Here is a 22,979-nt window from a genome sequence, read left to right as displayed (position 1 = left end):
GTTTAACAGGTTAGCTCAGCTGCAGTGCCTGTCTATTTTTGTTTGTTTGTTTTCCATCCTTCCATGGTATGTAAAAAGCAAGAAAATAGAGAGATGAGCCTCTCTTCTTTTTTGTAAGGTCCAAAGCCCCCACATTTCTTATTCCTCATCACTGCATTCTATGTATTGTATTTCTAGATAAGCAATCATTTATTGTCAACGTTCATGCACACAGGGCTCACCTCTGTCACTAAAGACAACATCAAACCTGTCTGACGGTCAAACTAAGAACTGCTTGTAATGAGTTGTTGGGTTTGTCACGTTAGGCGACCAGCCTCACTGGTGCAAAGCATCGACTGTCTGCAACTCGCAAAGATGATATAAATAAAGGCTGTCACTGAAAATCCCAGGAAAAGTTGCATAATGTGACATGTCCTTAAGGCAACAGCAAACTCTTCAACCGAATTCTGCACTTCACAGGAAGCCATTAGGAAAGCAGACAACAACTGGTGATATACGGATCCAGTGAGTAACCTGGTCGCTGCATTTGGCGTGAACTGTAGATGAGATATCGCAGACTAATTCGCACCCCAATAAAACATGGCTAATCTAATCGTGAGGCAATAAAGGTATGAATAAACATCTCTAAGTCTCCAAGACTTGAACTTGAAAATTAATTTGAGATGATTAATGCTTTTTATGACGGCTCATCTGATCACAAATTTGAGCCCATGGAAGTACTGGTGTTAATTCCGTGTTTAACTTTCATCTTATAATGGGTGGTGTAATCATTAAGGTGGAAAATAAATCAAATACATTTCTTAGAGAAGTTGCCAATACACACCCTATTCAAGGATGGGACACTAAATACGAAAATAGTAATTAGAAAACTGCTTAAAGTTATAATCTGTCTATCATATAAAAAAATCTTGGGACGAGACGAGACCTGTTCAGAGAGGTGAGATGTGACTTTTTCAGAAAGACAGTTTCACGTCCCTTGAGATGAGACTTTGGGCCAAGAAATTTAATCACGCCAGGGGCCGGAAATAAAAAAGAAAGAGTAAGATGACAAAGTAGAACGTCGTAAAGAATTCAAAAACGTTGGCACGATACACATGCAGAGCTGGTAAGAGATAATGGAAGTCCGAAAATTCAAGAGTCTCAAAAAAATGATAGTAAAGATCACATTAGCGCAAACAAACAGAAATTATTACTCTGTGAAATAACGAAACAGCAAAAAGAGATCGAATATATTGCTCGGATTTAGACTTGTAGATCGTCTAATTCGTGTTGCCATCAGGGAAAAGTAGTGTTTCTTCCCAATGAAGAGGCGTATCCGTGAGAATTAAAAGATTTGTTGTTTGGTGAAAGTGAAATCCACTACGCTGTCACGCTTGAGTCACAGAGTTGCACAGAAACACCGGAGATTTAAGAGACACAAACGTTATTCAAACACTTCAAACAAACATAAGTCTCTTTCAGGAGTGAATCGAGCTCCGTGTGTAGTCGGAGGGGACAGTTCCGTCTCTAAATTAAAAAAATAGAAAATCTTCCTCTTCATAGGGGCGCACCTCGGGAGCGGGACCCACAACAGCAGCAAAGGATGTATGAGGGAGAAGAGAGACAAGGCAGTGAGACAAAAGGACAGCTGCTGTACAGGCTTTTAAATGTTCGAAACGCCGCGTGAGCTGCTGCTGTATTTGTTTCCCATTATATCACCATTTATGAGGGGGTTTCGGAGGAGCGACTGTGTCTCCTTGGGGTACGTTCAGCCTCTCTTTTCAGAATGGCGCGTAGCGCAGCCCCATAATAATAGATATTAAAGTCAAAGAAGTTTAATTTACCTAAAAAAACCCATTACTGCAAAAATTTGGGGTTGATGGTGCTCCAGATGGTACTTATTGTGAATATGATCTGGGATTAATTACATTTTTATTACTTCTATGGACCGTAGGGGGCACACATGCATTGTCTCCAAATCTAAATGATGTCTGGAATAACAAAAACAAATTGGTTAATTTACAAAGCAGGTGAATAATCAAAAGGAATACCCAAATTTACCCCCTGATTGGTTCCCCTCTAGCCTCTTTCCCTGTCGTTCTAACTCCAGTCCCCCTTGTACTGAATACTGGAGTTGAAGATTGGATCTGAAAACTCTTCCAGGTAGGTAGTTACTGCACTTCTGGGTTACCCAGTCAGCTCTCGAAGGTCTGTATCCACCCCTAAAGAGCTCCCTCTAGTGGCTTTAGGTAAGTGAATGGTTTAGCTGCAGACCTCTGGAGATCCACAATTCAGTAGCTCCACTGAACAGCCAACTGGAATGCGTATTTATGTCACTTTGTTATCTTGACAATTGTCATTACTTGAGTCAGATAACCCTCCCACAGCCCCAATCTTATCTCTAATGTAACCCATGTTGTATCACGTAACATCACAGATGGACCACCATGCAGTCCCAACATTGATGGATTGAAGGCCAGATGTCCACATGAACATCATCATCAAATTCTTTCACGTGAAGCCTGAAAACCATAAGGACTGATTGAGATCATTTATGTTTGGTAGAATGCCCAGTGGGGACTGGGTGGTCTCGTAGCCTTGGTACACCTGCAGATTTTCTTTTTATTCTCCAGCCCCCTGAAGTTTTGTTTGTTTTTGTTTTTTCTCTCCTCTCAGCCATTACATCTTACTTTATTCTTTGTGATTTAGTATTGCCTAATCTTAGTTTTATGTTTATATTTTATACACTTTACTTTCTTCATCTTGTAAAGGACATTGAGCTACATCATTTGTATGAAAATTTGCTACAGAAATAAGTCCTGTTGTTGTTTAATGCAAAGTGACAACCTCCTCAATGTAGCGTAGCTCTGGAGATCTGCAGATAAACTCTATTGCTAGGATTCCCTGCTGACTTGCCATGCCACAAAGTGTGATTGGGGAGGGCAAGACTGTCTGTCCCCACCGATACTCCTGTGAATCTAAACCCCAGTACCATCTAATGGCCTGATGGACATTAACAAGGGTACTAAATCTACTGTTGCCTATTCCCACGTACATACTGTATATGCATCAAGATTGTATTGGTTGAATTTTAAGAATTTATTTAATTTATATTTATATCAGGGAATAAAATACAATTAAAAAAGGAGATCCTTTTATGATAAAAGTGATACAATGAAAAAACATGTCGAATTGTGTTTGTATTCAAAAATGTGAATGGGCAAGAAAAGCCTCATAGAACTCTCTGAAGACCCGTGTGATCAAATCGTGGCGAGTCATAGATCAGTACAGGGAGATAAAACCATTTCTAACGTTTTGAGTGTTCCAAGGAGCAGAGTGGCCTTAATAATTCCAAGATGTTTGGAACCACCCTAGAGATGGCTGTCCAGCCAGACTAAGCAAATGGGCAAGAAGGGCCTTGGTCAGGGAGGTGACCAAGAACATCATGGTCCTGTCAAAAGGAGGACCATCTCAACAATGCTCCATCAACTAGGCGTTTCTCGTATCTGGCTAGACAGAAGCCACTTTTGATTAAAAGGCTTGGGACAGTTTAAAGGACTCTTGAGAACATGAGGAAAGAGAATCACTGATATCATGAGACAAAAAAGGTATTGATACATACAGAAATACTTATGGAAATCATATTAAAGAAATTTACCAATCACCCCATGTACAGCTGAAGTCCAATGTTTCCATAGACTTGGGGTGAATTCTTTAAAACTCACTTTATAACTCCCTCCACAGGTTTTATACTAACAAACTATAAATTTGGCAAATCGTTTAAGACAGGGGTCGCCAAGCCCGGTCCTGAAGAACCACCGTGGCTGCAGGTTTTCATTCTAACCCTTTTTTTTTTAAATGAGTGCCCTGCATGTGCTGCTAATTAAGTTCTTGTGAATTCATTTTAGTGGACTTGTTTTTTAAGATTTGTTTCCCTGAATTTCTTCATCGTTCATCTGAATTGGTTCATTTCTTTCCTTAAATGGAACCCAAAAAGAAATGAAATGTGAAGTGAGTGAGCCAACGGAAGACCAACTAAGTCAGGGCCTAAAACTCCAACCAGTTTCACTCCAACCAGCTGCTTAATGAGGTGCCAATTCTTGTTGTTAATTAAACCCATTCTTTAATAACATTGCATGTTGCTGCTCTCGTGGTGCATTAGCAGACATTTCTGAAAATGTTAATTTTTCCCATTCTAAGAGCAGAACTGTTAAAATGTTTTGGGACCTGAGCAGACCAACATTCCCGAGACCGTCATCGAACTTTATTTTCAGATACTGTATGACGGACATCAGATGTTTTGGCTCATTCTGTATCTCATTAGTGTTTGGCTGCTAATTAAGGAAAAAGAAACAATTAAGGGGTCTGAGTCTTCAAGAGCAAGTCAGTTACAATTAGTTCAAAAGAAGTTAAATAGCAGCAGAAACAGGTCACTCATTCAGAAAAGTGTTTGAATGAAAACCTGCAGCCACGGTGGTCTGCCACGACCAGACTTGGCGACCCCTGGTTTAAGACATCTATTTTATGGAGGGAAGAAGTCATTTTTACCAACAATGTTCATGAACAGAGTATTTCACATTTTATTGACTACATCACAATTCAATTAGGTTACAAGTTTATAGACACTTTGTTAATATGTAGTAGTATTGCCTTTGAATTGTTTAACTTCAGCCAAATGTTCTGGGTCGCCTTCCACAAGCTTCTTACAATAATCCTATCCCTCAAGACAGAACTGGTGTAACTGGGACAGGTTCATATGCCTCCTTGCTCCCATACGCTTTTACAGTTCTGTTCACAAATTTTCAATCAGATTGACGTCAGGGGTTTGTGATGGTTACTCCAATATATTGACTTTGTTGCCCTTAAGCCATTTTGCCACAACTTTGGAGGTGCGTTTGGGGTCATTGTCCACTTGGAAGACCCATTTTTGACTGAGCTTCAACTTCCTTGCTGAGCTCTTGAGATGTTGCTGTAGTATATCTCCATCATTTTCCTTCTATGATTCCATCTATTTTGTGAAGTGCACTAGTCACTTCTGCACAAAGCACCCCCACAACATGATGCTACCAACCCCTTTCCTAACGGATGGGATGGTGTTCTTTGGCTTGCAAGCCTCACTCTCTTTCCTCCAAACATATGATGGTCATTATGGCCAAACAGTTGCTTGGACTGATCAGACCAGAAGATGTTTCTCCAGACAAGTAAGATCTTTGTCCTCATGCAGTCTGGTTCTTTCATGGTGACTTCGGAGCAGTGGCTTCTTCCTTGCTGAGCATCCTCTCAAGTTATGTTAAAATAGGACACGTTTTACTGTGGATATCCATACTTGTCTACAGGTTTCCTCCAGCATCTTCACAAGGTCCTTTTGCTGTTGTTCTGGTATTGATTTGCACTTTTCATATCAAAGTCCATTCTCTAGGAGACAGAGTGTGTCTCCTTCCTGAGTGACATGACACTTTGTGGTCCCATGGTGTTTAAACCTGCATATTATTGTCCGTACAGATGAACGTGGAACCTTCAGGCATTTGGAAAATGTTCCCAAGGATGAACCAGATTTGTGGAGGTGCACAATTTTTTTTTCTGAGGTCTTCACTATTTTCTTTTGATTTTCCTATTATGTCAAACAAAGAAGCAGTGAGTTTGATGGTAGGCCTTAATACACATCAATATGTTGACTCCAATTAAGCTAATTGGCTATCAGAAGATAATTGTCCGACTGCCTTGAATGGCTTGACATCATTTTCTGGAATTTTTCAAGCTGTTTAAAGGCACAGTTAATAAAGTGCAGAAAACTTGTGTCCCAATGCAATTGTGATATAGTCAATAAAACTCAAAGGTCTGTGAACATTGCTGGAAAAATTGTCTTTTGCCCTGCACAAAGCAGATGTGTTAAACAATATGCCAAAGTTATAGTTTATTAGTATAAAACCTGTGGAGGGGGTTATAAAGTGAGTTTTAAAGAATTCACCCCAAGTCTATTGAAACCTCTGACTTCAACTCTACATACTCATTGCAGGATTAGTCCACTTTCAGTTTCTGTTTTGACCTCAGCTATTCCTCACATTACAATTTTTGACCTCATTGCATGGTTTTACCTATATGAAACCAATTTTTAAGCTGGTTTCCAACCAAGCAGCACAAGTATATGGAGTAGTGTCCAAATCGGACAATTCCCTGAGCCCAGTGCCACAACAAAGAAGGGGCTCGGGTCTCTTGATGGCTACTTTGAATTTTTTTTTTTAACTAATCCAAGCCACACTTAGATGTCCTCATTGAGCTTTCTCCACAAGGCTTCTATTTTTCATTTACCTGGTGGTGAAAATAATTGTTTATTATCATTCTTTCCCAGTTTCTCAAGAAAGGTCTTTTGGTTTGTCTCTGTCTGTGTTTCCTTTCTTTAATTTCATTTCACTCACCAGGATTTCAACTTTTTTATTTATTAATATGAAATTCAGGTTCTTGTGAGTGAAAATCCTGTGGACATTGTTTGCTGTGAACTCTAGCATGGCGCTGAAGATTGAAGCTGTAAGAGAATTGTCTGCCACATTCAAGGCAACAGTATGGCTTTTCCTTGGTGTGTACTCTTTTGTGAGTCTGAAGATGGCTACTGGTGGAGAACTGTTTCCCACATTCAGAACAGGAATACTGCTTGTCCCCCGTGTGAGATTTTGTGTGGGTCCAAAGACTGCAACTGTTTGTGAATCGCTTGCCACATTCGGAGCAGCAGTAGGGCTTCTCCCCAGTGTGAATTCGAAAGTGACTTTCAAGGTGGCTCTTTTGAGAGAACCGTTTGTCACACTCGGAACAAGAATAGGGCTTCTCTCCAGTGTGAACTCTTTTGTGTTTGTGAAAGGAGCTTGAGTTGGAGAATCGTTTGCCACACTCAGAACAGGCATACATCTTCTCTCCCGTGTGAACTGTTGCATGCCTCCAAAGGGTACTTTTCTGTGAGAATTCCTTCCCACATTCTGTACAGCGGTACGGCTTCTCTCCAGTGTGAATTCTTGTGTGGATCTGAAGGCCACTCATGTTTGCAAATCTTTTGCCACATTCAGAACAGCAATACAGCTTCTCTCCAGTATGAACTCTGTTGTGGATTTCCAGATGGCTGCTTTTTAAAAATCGTTTCCCACATTCCGAACAGGTGTGAGGCTTTTTTCCAGTGTGCTTACTCATGTGAGTGTAAAGACTGCTCCTATAGCAGAACTGTTTCCCACATTCACTACAGACAAATGGCTTCTCTCCAGTGTGCATTCTGCTGTGGATCTGAACATGGCTGCTTTTTGAAAATCGCTTCCCACATTCAGAACATTCGTATGGCTTCTCTCCAGTGTGATTTCTCATGTGAATGTTTAGGCTGCTCCGGTAAGAGAACTGTTTGCTACATTCAGAACAACAATACGGCTTCTTTCCAGTGTGATTATTCATGTGGCCATCAAAACTGCTCTTGAAACGGAATCTTTCGCCACATTTAGAACACCCATAGGGTTTCTCTCCATTATGAATTCTTTGGTGGGTCAGAAGATGGTCCTTTTTTGAAAATTGTTTCCCACATTCAGAGCAGCCATATGGCTTCTGCTTTGCATAGTTCAAGGATTTACCTTTTTGTTCAGATTCGCCTGTAAAATGTAACTTTTGCTCATCGCAGACATACAAGGCATCTGAATTTGTACTGTACTCCTGTTGTTCAGTGTTAATTACAGGCATTTGTTTCACAAAAGGCAGAGAACTCAACTGCACCGGTGTCAAAATGTCCGATCCAGAGGTCAATTTCTTTGCATTTTCACCATGCGGTATCTGGTATTGAAAAGAATTCGGAGCAGATAGTGATAGGGGAAAGCTACAACCCACTCCAATATCTGCAGAAAGACATAAAAAAAAGAAGAATTGTATGTAGGTTTCTGAAGTGACAAATGACAACCAACTTGTTTCAGGTCTAATAAGAAGGCATGTGTACATGTATATATTTTAATTCTTTTGCAGTTCTGTGTACTTTCTATGTTCAAGTTTGGTTTATCTGCTCTGACTTGTGCCGATTAGGCAATGGGGGTGTTGGCCCAGTTATCATAGAAGTCAAAGTCGGCATTGCTTTTGGTTTTCGGCTGCTGTTGTGTTCTAGCTTTGTTTTTTGATCATTAGCCTTCTTGACTTTATGACCCCTGTTTTTTCATAGGTTATTCTTATGTTTGTTCTCCTTATATATTTTTGCCTTTTGTTCCGTTTTTTTCCACCTTGCCTGTTATGCTCTTTTTAACCATAAAATATATTTTTGATTATAAACGGACTTTTATTTAGTTTTGAATTTGGTCTAGAGGTTTTATAGTTTCTTCTTCTCCTTTTTGTGACATTTTCCTTTTAAAAGCCTTTAACCCATTGTTGGATGTATGTAGACAGGAAGCCAGCCCATTTGAGTTTGGGGTTAGGCTGCCTAGGGTGAGGCCTTCTCGGTAAGTCTAGAGCTGTGAAGAAAGCAGCTCTGCATTTGAATTGTTTTCTGAAGCCTGCAACCCTTTTTCTATTTGTGAAGGGCAGGGTAACAACAAGGGTAACATGCCATTTTCGCCTGAAAGTTTAGGACTTGACGTGAGCTTACTTGTCCTGAGCTATAAAAAAAAAAAACAGCAGGAATATTGTGAAAAGGAGAATTTGTGTTTTAAATCTCTTTGCCTTATAATAAAATGGTGTGTCATTCTTTCACCTAAATGGGGAGTGAAGCTTGTTTCTTCCACTAAGTTTAATTTTGAAAAGCTGTAGCACCACTACATTATGGGAAGTATGGCACTGCCCCCATATTCCCAGCAGATTTCACAGTTTTGAAAAATTAAATAAGCAGTAAACCTGTCTCAATAATTTAATTCTACTTGGTTGTTAATTTTCTTTTGTGTTTTTTTCCTATCAATTTCCATGATATGCTCTAATCAGTTTCTAATCTAGAAATTAGGGGGTCACCTCAAGTTGGACGGTGGAGAGACAAAGTCAGAGAGGTGAGATTGCATTGGTTTGGACATGTGGAGAGGAGAGATGCTGGGTATATTGGGAGAAGGGTGCTAAAGATAGAGCTGTCAGGTAAGAGGAAAAGAGGAAGGCCTAAGCAAAGGTTTATGAATGTTGTGAGAGAGGACATGCAGGTGATGAATGTGACAGAGCAAGACGTAGAGGACAATAAGATATGGAAAAATGTGATCTGCTGTGGCAACCCTCTAATTGGAGCAGCCGAAATAAGAGGGAGAAGTTTCTTATCTAGAAAACTATTTTACCTTTCACAGTTTGAGAAATGTTCACTGTGTCTGGCACCACTTGCCTGTTTCTGGCCCTTGGACCCCATAGTGCTCTCGTCATAACTTTGCTCAGGTGTCTGCATGTTCAGCCCCAACTGTTTACTTCTGCCTTGGGGCTTGATAAACAGAGCCCGTTCAAGTGACCATTGTTTACATTTTCCATGACATTCCTTCTTGCTGCATTAGAATAGTTGTAATCATTAGTATCATGAATTAAGTTGATTATTTAGGTACAGTATGATTTAACACTTTTCCCAATAGAACAAAACTGAAAATTAAATATTCAGGACCAAATCCTCCCAAAGAATAATATTTTACATTCTTGGATTAGAAATGCTATGCACTTACCTGAAGAGGGCGCTGTGCATAGGCGATCCCTTAATACTTTATAGAGGAGTTTTAAACTCAAACAACTGGAAAACCCAGGAGTGTTAAACTGATAGAGAAGAACACTTGATGATGGAATCAAAAGAAAAGGGGCTTTAGGGAACGCGAGAGCACACGTGAGTATCATGAAGTCATCAGCTGTTTATGTTTATTTTGCCTATAAATGATTAAATTACTTTTAAACTTATTATTGTTTACAATGATCTTAAAATAGGTAGTAAAATGTAGCAGGTTTATATCAACAAAAGCTGACATTTCAATAGCTGTGTATCATCTTTATCGTCACCCCTGTATTCTCCCTTTTTCTTTTCACTTACCTTCTCCACTCTGACTTGTAGATAAAGGTTGACATTCTGGTATTATCCTTGATGTTTCCTCACTGGTTTGTATGTCTGAGTAAATCTCAGACTTCACACTAACAGAATGTTCCTGGGCTACACAGTTTCTCCTCTGAGGGCAGACTAATCCTGTCACATCTCCATCTTCACATCCAGACTGGCAAACCGGCTGTGAATGAAGGTCTTCTTTCTTGAACTGCTCTATGATGGAAGGCTTCTCTTCTGCCTCTTCCTTAATGGCCACTATTCCCTGCTCACACTCTTCTTCCTTAACAACCAGACTCTCCTGTTTATGGAGCACATGTTCCCATTCACAGTCCTCCTGTTTGATATTTACAGTCTTAATCTCAATGGCATTCGTGTCCACCATTCCCATCCCCTCCATCATATCCATACAGTAGTTATGGGAAATTACACTTTGGTCTTCCTCTCTGTGGAAAGAAAAGAATTTAGAACTTCAGATGAATCTAAAACACAAAGACCACATTGCAATTTCTTGTTTAAGCTCCTACTGATTTAAGACTTAACTCAAGTCATACTGACTGCACTGAGGGTCTGTCAATATGGGTTGCAGGCATTTGGATTACTCAGTACAGGGTCTTCACAACATTACACCCTCTGAACCAACTACATCACCAGAGTTTTACCTTTTACTTGTGATTTATTAATCACAATGGTTATCAATGTCCCAACTACAGACTGGGTTTAAACCTTTGTGACAAAGTGCAGCAAAGCTTTACAAAAATGTTTAAAACCCATTCTTAAAATTAAGGACCCTCAGAGTAAAAAGGGAGCAGCACTAAGTTGAGGTTGGGGAGCATGAATTGGTAGAGTACATTGGCGCACCCACCATACCACAAAACAGCTCTGGATCCTGGTTGGCAACGCCCCCACCCCAAGTAGACACGTGGTCCAGTCTCACCCTCTGGAAATGACCCTCTATCTGCCACAGCCAGGTGTTACATTGGCGTCCCACTGCTTGGTCCAGCCACTCAGCCTCAACAATGAGGACCCCGTGAGGTGGATCACCCTTGGGGAATCGTACCACATGGCCGTAGTGCCGTAACGGACTCTCCCTCACAATGCAGGTAATGTGCCTCATTTGGAACTCTGCGAACATTCAACATCAATTCAAACCAGCAGTTCCCAAATACTCTCTGAAGTACCAAAGGAGTCCAGTCTTTGTCTCAGGTCACTGGATAGCGTCCATGTCTCTCAACAATATAGCAAGACAGAAAGCATCAGGTTTCTAAAGACTTGGACCTTCATCCTTTTGCATAGATATCAGGAGCGCCACACACCCCTTTCCAGCGACCTCATGACCCCCCATGCTCTCCCAATCCATCTACTGACTTCATAGGAAGAGTCACCAGAGACATGAATGTCACTGCCAAGGTAAGTAAACCTCTCGACGCGGTCGACACTCTCTCCGCAGACAGACACACAGCTGATGGCTGTGCCCAAGAGATCATTAAAGGCCTGGCTCTTGGTTTTTATCAGGACACTCGCAAGCCCAGACACTCGGACTCCTCACTCAATCTCTCAAGAGCCCTGTTCAGTGCCTCCATTGAAGATCATAGGATCATCAGCAAAGTCAAGATCAGTGAATCACTCTTCACCAAGAGACGCCACACAGGCACTGGACCCCACGCCCCATGCAAGCATTGAACACAGTAAGAGCAGAACACACACCAGACAAACCCCAGAATCAACTGGAAAAACACAGGAGGTCCTGCCTCCACTCTGCACAGCACTCACAGTACCAGTGTACAGGCTGGCCATGATACCCAGCAACCTCGTGGGGATCCTGCGAACACTCAGGATGTCCCACTTAAAATGTGAAAAGTGACAGGAATGACAAGCTAAACACCAAATGACTCCACATTAGGGTTTAGCCAGGGTTTCCATCCTGGTTTTAGACTCCATAATCTTTGTTCACTTATTTTGATGTTTTTCTTAATATAAATGTTTGCTGTACATTCTTTTTCTTTAGTATTTAACTATTTTTGTTAAGTGTGTTCCCGTTTGTCAGTGATTCCTTTTTTTTTTTTTTTTGCCTTTCGTATATTCGAACTCTGCAAGGCCACCCAGAGCCTTATACGACGTCTCCCCAACATCAACACCTGCACTAAGCCATTAGTTTTTACTTCAGATGTTTGACTCGCTCCTTTGGATTCCTGTTGTGATTTTTGTGGTCTTTTTGCTGTTTTAGACTTCTTGCTGTTGTTTCAGCTTTGGAATTTGATTTGGTTCTTTTATGAGATGAATTTTCTAAACCTTTTGTTTAAGAAACTCTTCTATTATGTGAATTTCCCCTTGGGATTAATAAAGTATCAATCTATCTATTAAAGACTTTTGTTTTTATGTACTGCGGGTTTTTATGCCCCCCCAACCCGTTTTTGATGGATATAGAACTGATTTTTTTTCAGGATGCAGGCCACGGGTCGTATATCATTATCAGTGCCAGGACTACTTTATGGTTTGAAACCTTTGGGTTTCATGAGCCCTGCCACTCAACAGTTATGGTGAGCTTTCAATGACTTAGACATGAGGCGACTCCCAGACCTGCTTGTGCAGATGTGTACTCACACATCACAAGTGTTACACTACAGTCAAGAGTTTCTTATAATATGTCTTTGATTATTAAGGGAATTTTGTTTTATATTATTGCACAAATTAATTAAACAATTGTTTGATACTATCATTTGTTTCTTTCATTAAGTGCCCATTACACTATGTGTTAGGCTCAGAAGTGAGCCACCAAAGATGCAATTATACCCCCTGTCCCCAATGCTATTGTAGGGCCCAACAGGTTTAAGATGGCTGCCGTGGCTTTAGCGACAACCTTTTGTCCATCATCTATGCTTTTTAGCTTTTGACTTTTGAAAAGGTGTCTCTGTCAGCTTGTCTTTTAACATTTTCTGTTTTTGTGATATTTTAGTTTTAAACTTGATCTTGATGCAGGATCAAGTTTCTCAGATTGTTAGATTTGCCTTTTAGCCATAACATTTTTTGGTTGCTGTTTTGTTTTTGATTTTTTTAACTATATTTATTAATGTTAGATTTATTTATTTTTTTATATTTGCTCCTTTACAATAAAGTAAATGGGAGGCAGTTACATGTTATGACACAGAATAGACTTAAGGTGGCACGGCGGCAGCTCGCAGCGGCCTCTCCAGACCAAAATAGCGTTTTTATATAGTATTTGTCATTTTGTTTTTTTTTTCCACTTTTCAGTAGTACATGGACATCAGAACAACTAGTGACCATGTATATCAACGTGAGACGCTTCTCTGCTGCCGATATTCATATAAAAACATAAAGAATGATCTGTGGGATAAGCTGTGCAACCTCAGTCTGCTGCGAGAACTGGACCTTCAGACCCCGGCGTCGCATGATGCCAATGACTGAGGGAAAGGCACATGGAAGCGGTGCACAAGGAAGTGGAGATGTGGGAAGCAAGGGGGAGTCCGTGCTAGGCTACGGTGCTTCCGTCCAAAATACTTTCTAATGTCTGCTTCCTGGACAATAAATTGGACTGCATTCAACTCGAGCGAAGTACCCAGCGCGAGTTTAGAGACTGTTGTGTCTCTGTTTTTACGGAGACGTGGCTCAGCAACAGAGTTCCGGACGCCGTCATTCAGCTAGATGGGCAAGCCGTGTTTCGTGCGGACAGAAATGCTACTCTGTGCGGTAAGACTCGCGGTGGTGGACTGTGTGTTTATATCAACACGGAATGGTGCAGTAACTCTGTGTTTGTTTCTAGGTACTGCTCACCGCTAGTGGAGTTTGCGATTCTTAAATGTAGACCTTTTTACTTGCCTCGGGAATTTACCACCATTCACAAAATCGGAGTTTACACACCCCCCAACGTTAATGCTAAGGAGGCGCTCTGGGAACTGTACAGCGCCATCACAGACATACAGAACACACACCCGGATGGACTAGTTATTGTCGCTGGAGATTTCAATCATGCGAATCTCAAGTCAGTGCTCCCTAAATTCCATCAGTTTGTGGACTTTGCAACGAGAGGGACGAACACGCTGGATCTTATTTATACAAACATTCCTGTTGCGTACCGGGCAGAGCCCTGCCCCCACTTCGGAAACTCAGATCACATCTCTGTCGTGTTAATTCCAACATACAGGCCGCTCGTCAAGACGCACCAAACCGGTTCTGAGGAAGGTGAGAACCTGGCCAGCAGAAGCCATCTCTGCTCTTCAGGACTGTTTGAGTGCACTGACTGGGACATGTTTGGAGAAACTGCAACCTTGGAACTTGGAGGAGTACACGTCATCAGTGACCAGCAAACATCTATAAGTGCATTGATGACATTACTGTCTCCAAGTGCATCACTGCACGCCTCAACCAGAAACTGTGGATTACAAAGGAAGTGCATGTGCTACTGAGGACCTGGGACTCTGCCTTCAAGGAAGGTGACGAAATCGCCCTGAGAACAGCGACAGCCAAACTATCCCACACCTTCAGAGCAGCAAAGCACGCACACGTCCAGAAAATCCAGGGACTTTTTCTATATGACAAAGATGCACGGAGCATGTGGAAAGGCATCCAGGCTATCACTAATTACAGGACAACACCACCCACCTGTGACAGTGACACCTCCCTTCCAGATGTGCTGAATAAATTCAATGCTCGGTTTGAAGTGGTAATGAGGAAGACCACCTCTCCTCCTAGTAACCAAGCTTTAAATCTGACTGTGGCCGATGTGAGAAATACTCTACGCGAAGAGTCAACCCATGGAAGACTGCAGGACCAGACAATATTCCTGGCAGAGTACTAAGGGAATGTGCAGACCAGCTGGCAGATGTTTTACTGACACATTTAACATCTCCATGCACACTGCCATTGTCCCAGCCTGCTTCAAAACCACCACCATAGTTCCCGTGCCAAAAAAGTCACAAGCGTCCAACCTCAATGACTACCGTCCCATTGCACTCACTCCCATTATCATGAAGTGCTTTGAGAAGCTTGTCACGAGGCACATCAAAACCCTGCTGCCCCCCTCACTGGACCCCCTGCAATTTGCTTAGCGCCGGAACCGTTCAACAGATGATGGAACGCCCACCACTCTCCATCTGGCTCTCGCTCATCTGGATAATAAGGACACATACGTTCGAATGCTGTTTATCGACTTCAGCTCAGCATTCAACACGATCATTCCTCAGCAGCTTATGGAAAAGCTGAGCCTGCTGGGACTGAACACCTCCCACTGTAACTGGATTCTCAACTTCTTGACAGTCAGTCAGGATTGGAAACATCATCTCCAGAACCACCACACTGAGAACTGGAGCCCCTCAAGGCTGTGTGTTCAGTCCATTATTGTTCATACTGCTGACTCATAACTGTGCAGCAATGCACAGCTCAAATCACATTATAAAATTCGCCGATGACACGACTGTGGTGGGTCTCATCAGCAACAACAATGACTCAGCATACAGAGAGGAGGTGCAGCGGTTAACGGACTGGTGTAAAGCCAATAACCTGTCTCTGAATGTAGACAAAACAAAGGAGATGATTGTTGATTTTAGGAAGACTAAGAGTGACCATCTGCCACTGAACATTGACGGCTCAACTGTGGAGGTCATCAATAGCACCAAATTCTTGGGTGTCCACCTGTCAGAGAACCTCACCTGGTCCTACAACACCAGCTCTTTAGCCAAGAAAGCCCAGCAGCGGCTCTACTTCCTGCGTAGGCTGAGGAAAGCCCATCTTCCACCAGCTACTCTAACAACATTCACCAGAGGAACCATAGAGAGCATCCTGAGCAACTGCATCACTGTCTGGTTTGGAAATTGCACAGTCAGGGATCGTAAAGCCCTACAACAGATAGTGAAGACAGCGGAGAAGATCATCAGAGTTTCTCTTCCCTCCATCATGGAAATTTACACCACACGCTGCATCTGCAAAGCCACCAGCATTGTGAATGACCCAACACACCCTTCACACTCACTGTTTACACTTCTGCCATTGGGGAAAAAGGTACTGAAGCATTCGGGCCCTCATCACCAGAATGTGTAACAGTTTCTACCCTCAAGCAGTCAGACTCCTGAACTCATGGACCGATCTGATATCTGATATATGTGTTCTGCTCTGCAGTGTTGCACATGGTTGCACATTTGACTCACATGCACCTTGTTATAATATTATGTGTCGTGGATTCGTCATTGTCCAGTGTTTTATGTAGCACCATGGTCCTGGAGGAGCGTTGTTTCATTTCACTGTATGCTGTACTACTGTATATGGATGAAATACTCTTGAATGTTACCACTCCTAAAGCAGCAGCAAAAAATAACCAAAAAAACAAAAAGAGAATGAATTAAATTTTCTGCAGAGCTGATTTTGGCACAATCGGAGCAAAACTGAGATCATATTCAGCTTTGTAATTGTATATTTTAAATATTTTGTAATGCTCTTTTAGAATAAAGCAAATGGGAGGCAGTTATGTGTTACCACTTCTAAAGCAGCAGCAAAAATAACCAAAAAATAACAAAACAAGTAATCAAGACAACTGCCTTAATGGTCTCACGCAGCAACACAGAAAGAAAAACACACACACAAATAACAGTAACTGAAAAGGAACATACAGTGCTGTGAAAAAGTATCGCCCCTCCAACCCGCCCTAACAGCCTGTTCTAGTATATGAATGACAATTAGTGACGAGCAAAACCGAACTAGCAGAGAAACTCTGACTTTTTGCTTGCAAAAATATTAGCAAAGCAAATGACATTTTCTTTCCACTAAAATGTGTGCCACTCACACAAGAAGAAAGGTATTTTGATCCTGTGTGGAAGTGTTTCCATGCCCTACTTCTGCAAGTATCTGCCTGTCATTTAAATAAAGATCAATTAAAAAAAAATCTCTGGCCTCATTTTCTGTCATGTGCAGGCTTTTTGTTAAGCCATCAAATGTGTGTTTTGCTTGTACTGGGAAGAGGACACCTGCTTTGCCAATTATGATAAGTGTCTTGTTTAAATGGTTGATCTCCTAATGTCTGCTTGACCAATATGGTTGAAAAACTAGGAGTCTGTGATAAATGGTGAGAACAGGTGAAAGTATTAACAAGCAGTCAGTTCTCAGAGATCAGCACTTTTTAAAATAACCTGCTTGTGTGTCCAATGCCCAGCCTCATGATGGAATTCTATGTGGAAACAACAAAAGGATACCATAAGAATGGAGCTAATGACATTATTTATATTGAGTTTCAGACAGCATTTGATAAAGCGCCACATGAGAGGTTGGGCATCAAGATAAAAGAAGTGGGAGTGCTATTTTTTAATATTATTATTTATATATATATATATATATATATATATATATATACAGTGAACCCTCGTTTATCACGGTTAATCCGTTCCAGACTCTACCGTGAGAAATGAATTTTCGCGAAGTAGGATTCTTTATTTATAAATCGAATACTTTCGCAGTTAGAGTATAGAAATCCTGTTTACGACCTTCTAAATACGTTTTTTAACATTATTAGAGCCCTCTAGACATGAAATAACACCCTTTAGTCACCATTACACTCGTATTACCCAATATATTAGACAAAATAAGAGAAAATAAGACATATTAGACGTTACAAAAATCATATTACCAGGCGCACTCACCTTTTAAGGTGACCGACTTTTATCCTCAATATTTGTGCGCTCCATGTGTACATCAGGCATGTAAGTGTAGGGAATGAGAACATCAAAGTGCCCATTCATAACATCTCCCGAAAGTTTTTTTTTTATCCCCTCAAGTGCCTGTCCAAAGTCGTACAATGTCAGCCCGAATCTGTACCACTAAATACGGAGTTTCATGCACTAAATAAGCTATAGATGAGAATACCATCTCCCCTGATATTTACTACGCGGTGAGGTATTTGTACTCCATCAACATTAATTATTTCCAGAGACATAATTTTGTCTATTTTTCCAGCGCATCGTGCACAAAAGCAAGGGAACGATGGGAGCACCAGAACTCTGCTCACATCGTGTCGCTTCGTACCTCAAGCCACAAGTAGTAAGTCTGTGATAAGCGGAATACCGCTACGCTTTGCACTCACGGGACGGAAGGACAATCCCGAATGCTTTTATATAGTAGATTATTGTACTGTACATTTAATTACACACAACCACTAACCTATGAAGGCACGACCTCAGTAGGAGAGTCTTCAGAGGTGGTGCAGTATCTTCAGCAGGTGTGTTGTTGTCTTCAGTGAAGGAGTACTAAGAGTAGGCAGTGGGTGTCTGGGTGCGCGGCTGAAGAACACCTTGATAGGCAGTTGCTGGCGCTGTCTTTTCATATGCGTAAGGAGGCTTTTGTAGGGTATTGCCATCTTTAATCATATCCAAGAGTTTCACCTTCTCCTGGATAGTAAGCATCTTCCTCTGGCGCTTAGTTTTATTGTCAGAAGACTTAGAAAAAGCAGCACGTTTAGGAGCCATCATAGGGCTTAGATAAAAGTTCTCAGAAAGCACATGCGTAGTGACGTAAGCGTGTATGAGAAAAAAATCGCGATAGAGTGAAGCCGCGAAAGTCGAAGCGTGATATAGCGAGGGATCACTGTATATATATTGTCACGCACGCGCGAGTAGGAGACCGCGGACGGATTTGAACGCACCTGGGAACACATTCGCCAGAAGGGAATGGCGGGGTACTAACTTTCTCCCTCTGCTTCCTCATAGGAAAAAGGACCCTCCGCCACCATAAGCCGGGTTTTGACCGCAGTGCGGTACTTCCGCCCTTCCCCCGCCATCTTGTCCTGACGTCATCAATCCCATCCTCACTCACGGTCCTTCCCAGCATCCCTCTACTTCAGGCTCCTCCCTAATAAAATGGCCGCCGACGCCATGATACGGCGTCGCGCATATGAACAGTTTTATTTGTGTTTTGACCATTTATTTTGAATCTATATTGTGGATTGTCGACAATATACGGGGCTGGAAAACCCCAAACCTTTTTGCTGTCTTCTCATCAGTCTTTTACAATATATATATATATATATATATGTATATATATATATACATATATACACACACTAGCAGGAGTACTGGGAATCTGTAACTGGTGAATTTCCCAAATGAAAGAAACAGAACACAAAAATAGAACAAACAGGTTGCTCTGTTTGAAGGAGCATCTGTGTTGAAGCGTGCTGCCATCTCACAGACGTTGGCGAATGAAATACAGCACTATCAGTGCGTGTGGGAGTGTGACGTGCAGAAACGTGGGTGTTTCAGCCAGTCACGCGTACTGGGTCGTTCACGTTTTACATTCATACGGCAGTTCCCTTTCACCCAATCAAAACAGTCGGCCTTCTTATACTTCACCACTTGCGCCATCTCTTGGCAATTTAAAGAAACATGGGTAAAGAGCGACGCACAGAGACCAAACGTACTGCTAGATGGCGCCGACATGAACGTCTGTTGCAACGTGCGGCCATTTTTTCGATTACCAGTGCTACCATTGCGCTACCATGTCACCTTATGCTTTATGTGTTTTGGCCAATTCTGCACCCATCTACACAGCACACCCTGAACAGCCACTTCTTTTAGTTTGATGCCCAACCTCTCATGTGGCGCTTTATCAAATGCTGTCTGAAACTCAAGATAAATGTCATTAGCTCCACTCTTATGGTATCATTTTGTTGTTTCCACAGAGAATTTCAGCATGTTAGTAAAACATAACCTCCCTCGTCTCAACCATGCTGACTGTTCACCAACACTTCTGTTCTTGCCATGTGTTGCTACATCTTCTCCTCAATAATTCCTTCCATTAATGTACCTGTGATATATACACGTTAAGATTTACCGTTACAGAAGGAACCAGGAATTGTGCACTTTACCATGAACTTCTTAAAGGAGAATGTCTGCTCATCTAACTGTGACCTGAAGCTAAATTGTCACCGAGTTATACAACATGACAAGAAGTTAGTTATCTAGATACTGTCAAATGTTACAATACATTTCTTAATCCATGTTTATTTAATTTATTTGAAATATTCCTCTATACCAGTGTTTCCCAAACTCGGTCCTGAGGGCTCCCTGTGGCTGCAGGTTTTTGTTCCAACCAGATTCCTGATCAGTGACAACACCTGATAGCACTGATCTCAATTAATTAGCTGGTATTTTTGTTTTCTTTTATTCGCCATTCAGAAAAGCACAGCAGCATTATTTTTATATTTGTAAGATATTTAGAAATATTTCTGTGTTTGCTAGAGATTTAAATGCTTAACTCTCTTTTGCGGATTTCATTATATTTTGCCCTTTCTCTGTGCAGTTTTTCCCCTTCGTCGTATCTTATTAATGACCATTAAAAATGAGCAGAGCAGACACGCTGGCAAACAACACTGAATAATCAAAGGCTGCAACTACTTTAGCATCCGACCCACTAATTAGTAAATAATGGATTAATTAAACAATTAGAACACCTAGAAAAGTAGAATGAAAATCAAGATGTAAATACTGCTAAAAAGAAAAAAAATACATTATTCCCATATATGTGTGTGTGTGTTTTTTTTAACCAAACTTAGTTTTCTAATTTCTATATTGTTCCCAAAACAGAGAACTTGGGAAATAACACGTCACTTAATTAGCCCAGGAGTCCAATTAAAAACAGAAGCTGGTTGGAACAAAAACCTGCAGCCACAGTGTGCCCCCGGGACCGAAGTTGGGAAACACTGATCTAAACCACCCCAGGGACTATGGATCTCGCCACATGTTAGCAGCGGGCACTCTGGGCTTCTGCATTCTACCACAAACTGTTGGTTTTTTGTTTTTTTTTTATCACTATGCAAGACTGATAAAGTACAATAAGTGTGCCATATGCACCGATATCATATCACGCATATTCTACTGTTTTTTGGCTGCAACCGATATAAAGAATCACGATGTCCACACTTTATATGTTAATCCCGTTTTCATTTAAAACCACGTCGGGACAAGCAGTGGGGCTCTCGCCGTTTCCCTCCGTGTTAATTTGTCCTTCTTTTTCGCTGACATTCACAGACGGGCTTTTTTACCCTCAGTCAGATTTATTAATCGTAAAGCTCGTCTGTCTTTACTGTTTGACTAGAATCTCTGTAATCAAAGCTCTCTTCACAGCGAGCTCCAAGCGTCGGTCTGGGATGACCGGGCGGTGAATGAATGAGTAGAAACTGAGCATCGGAGATACAGGGAAGGGTAAACGAGAGAAGAGAAGAGCAGAGACTCGACGGAGGGCACACATCACATACTGACAGCATTTCGATCGGAACTCGAGAAAGAAAATAGGGAGCTGACGATAGAGAGGAATGCACCGCTCTCTTCGAACGATAGAACACGGCATCTCGAAATTTGTAAAGTAAATAGCCTAAAACCCATCCACTTACCCCCGTCTCTCTCGGTGTATGCTGTGAACCTTTGGTTCCACTCCACTCCACGCTCACTTCCGCGTCTTCACGTTCCGAGCACGTTCGTCCAGCCCACTTGTGACGTAACGTTTTCCCATTGGTCGGTTTTCTCAACCGGCTGTGCCCTAACGCCGTCCTCTGCTCTTGGTCACAGGATCTCTTGCGCCGTTAGACTTGGAGAACACACACTATGTTCTGACCTTCCATTTCTACTCGCACTATTCCGTAAGTACAAAGCTATATAGGACTGCAGAATAAGCTGAACCAAACCAGCCCTTCTTCCTTTAAATAATATGATTTTCTTACCCTTCCTTTCACTGCAAAAAAAAAAAGATTGAAAATTTGCATTAAATTACTCGCTACTCCATTACTTTCACATTACGTTCCTGTATCATATTACTGTATACTACTACAACAATAAAATTTGATCCAGGGAGTTCACAGAAACCTGGGTCACAAAAAAAAATGTGCTGCAGTGCGCTGATTAAATTGCAGGGATTTCCTGAATTTTTATTTGCCAACTGTAATGGTTCAGTGGGTACAAGAAGTTTTTACCAGTTACCAGATTCTTCTAGATTTAATCAATTCATCTACAAAACGCCATGAATGCATACATTACATCAAGATCGGACTAACGGCCTTCTTATGTCTTGGTCTCCCAGAGGCACCTTTACAGACTGTCCAGAATGCTGCTGCATGTCTTTTGACTGACATTAAAAGGTGTGAGCACATTACTCCAGACCTGGCTTCTATTCAATGGCCTCCTGTTCAGTATACAGGGTGGTCCAGATCTAATTCTGTAACTTTTAATGCAATGCAGGAAAACAATACAAGACAAAAGAATTGTTCGAAATATCTTGTAATAAGGAGTGGCACGGTGGTGCAGTGGTAGCGCTGCTGCCTCACAGTAAAGAGACTTGGGTTCGCTTTCTGGGTCCTCCGTGCGTGGAGTTTGCATGTTCTTCCCATGTCTGTGTGGGTTTCCTCTGGGTGCTCCGGTTTCCTCCCACAGTCCAAAGACATGCAGATTAGGTGCATTGGCGATTCTAAATTGTCCCTAGTGTGTGTGTGCCCTGCAGTGGGTAGGCGCCCTGCCCAGGACTTGTTGGCTCCAGCAGACTCCTGTGTTAAGATATGGTGGGTTGGATGATGGATAGATGGATCTTGTAATAAACAAAAATGAACTTACATTGAATTAATTCACTGAATGAAATCTCCATATATAAAATCCAATGTTTGTCTGTCTGCTTTCACATGAGAACTACTTAACGGATTTAGATTTCTATAATTTGCATGAACATTCTGGTTGATTTTGCGACCTTTCTCATCACGCTAAGTATCATAGTTTGCTTGGGGTACTGATTTATTTACACAAATCAAAGAGAGAGATACAGTGGGCTGCGTGGAGGGGGGCAGGTTACCCTCCTCACTCGCGCTCCATCCTCAGGGCGTACCTTACCTCCGCTTAGCTAGCAAACCAGAGAACTACTTAACGGATTTAGATTTCTATAATTTGCATGAACATTCTGGTTGATTTTGCGACTTTTCTCATGGTGCTAAATATCATAGTTTGCTTGCAGCAGCGATTAAGTAGCGTAAAACCAA

The 22,979-nt window shown here is 41.6% G+C and overlaps 1 protein-coding gene across 1 annotated transcript in view; it reads right to left on the bottom strand.

Moving 5' to 3' along the window:
* LOC120534468 (zinc finger protein 271-like) overlaps positions 1-21,434 on the bottom strand; it is a 47,435-nt gene extending 26,001 nt beyond the window's left edge. Inside the window, exons 1-3 of the mRNA XM_039762067.1 lie at positions 21,354-21,434; positions 9,962-10,413; positions 6,548-7,838 (exon numbers count right to left, since the gene is read on the bottom strand). Coding sequence (XP_039618001.1) covers positions 6,548-7,838; positions 9,962-10,376 — 1,706 coding nt within the window. The 5' untranslated portion in view covers positions 10,377-10,413; positions 21,354-21,434. The remainder of the gene's footprint in view (positions 1-6,547; positions 7,839-9,961; positions 10,414-21,353) is intronic.
* Between the last annotated feature and the right edge of the window lie 1,545 nt (positions 21,435-22,979).

The sequence above is a fragment of the Polypterus senegalus genome, chromosome 8 (genome assembly GCF_016835505.1).
Source record: "Polypterus senegalus isolate Bchr_013 chromosome 8, ASM1683550v1, whole genome shotgun sequence".
NCBI lineage: Eukaryota > Metazoa > Chordata > Cladistia > Polypteriformes > Polypteridae > Polypterus > Polypterus senegalus.
The sequence above is the reverse complement of the archived record's forward strand: the minus strand, read 5'-3'. Positions and strand labels throughout refer to the sequence as shown.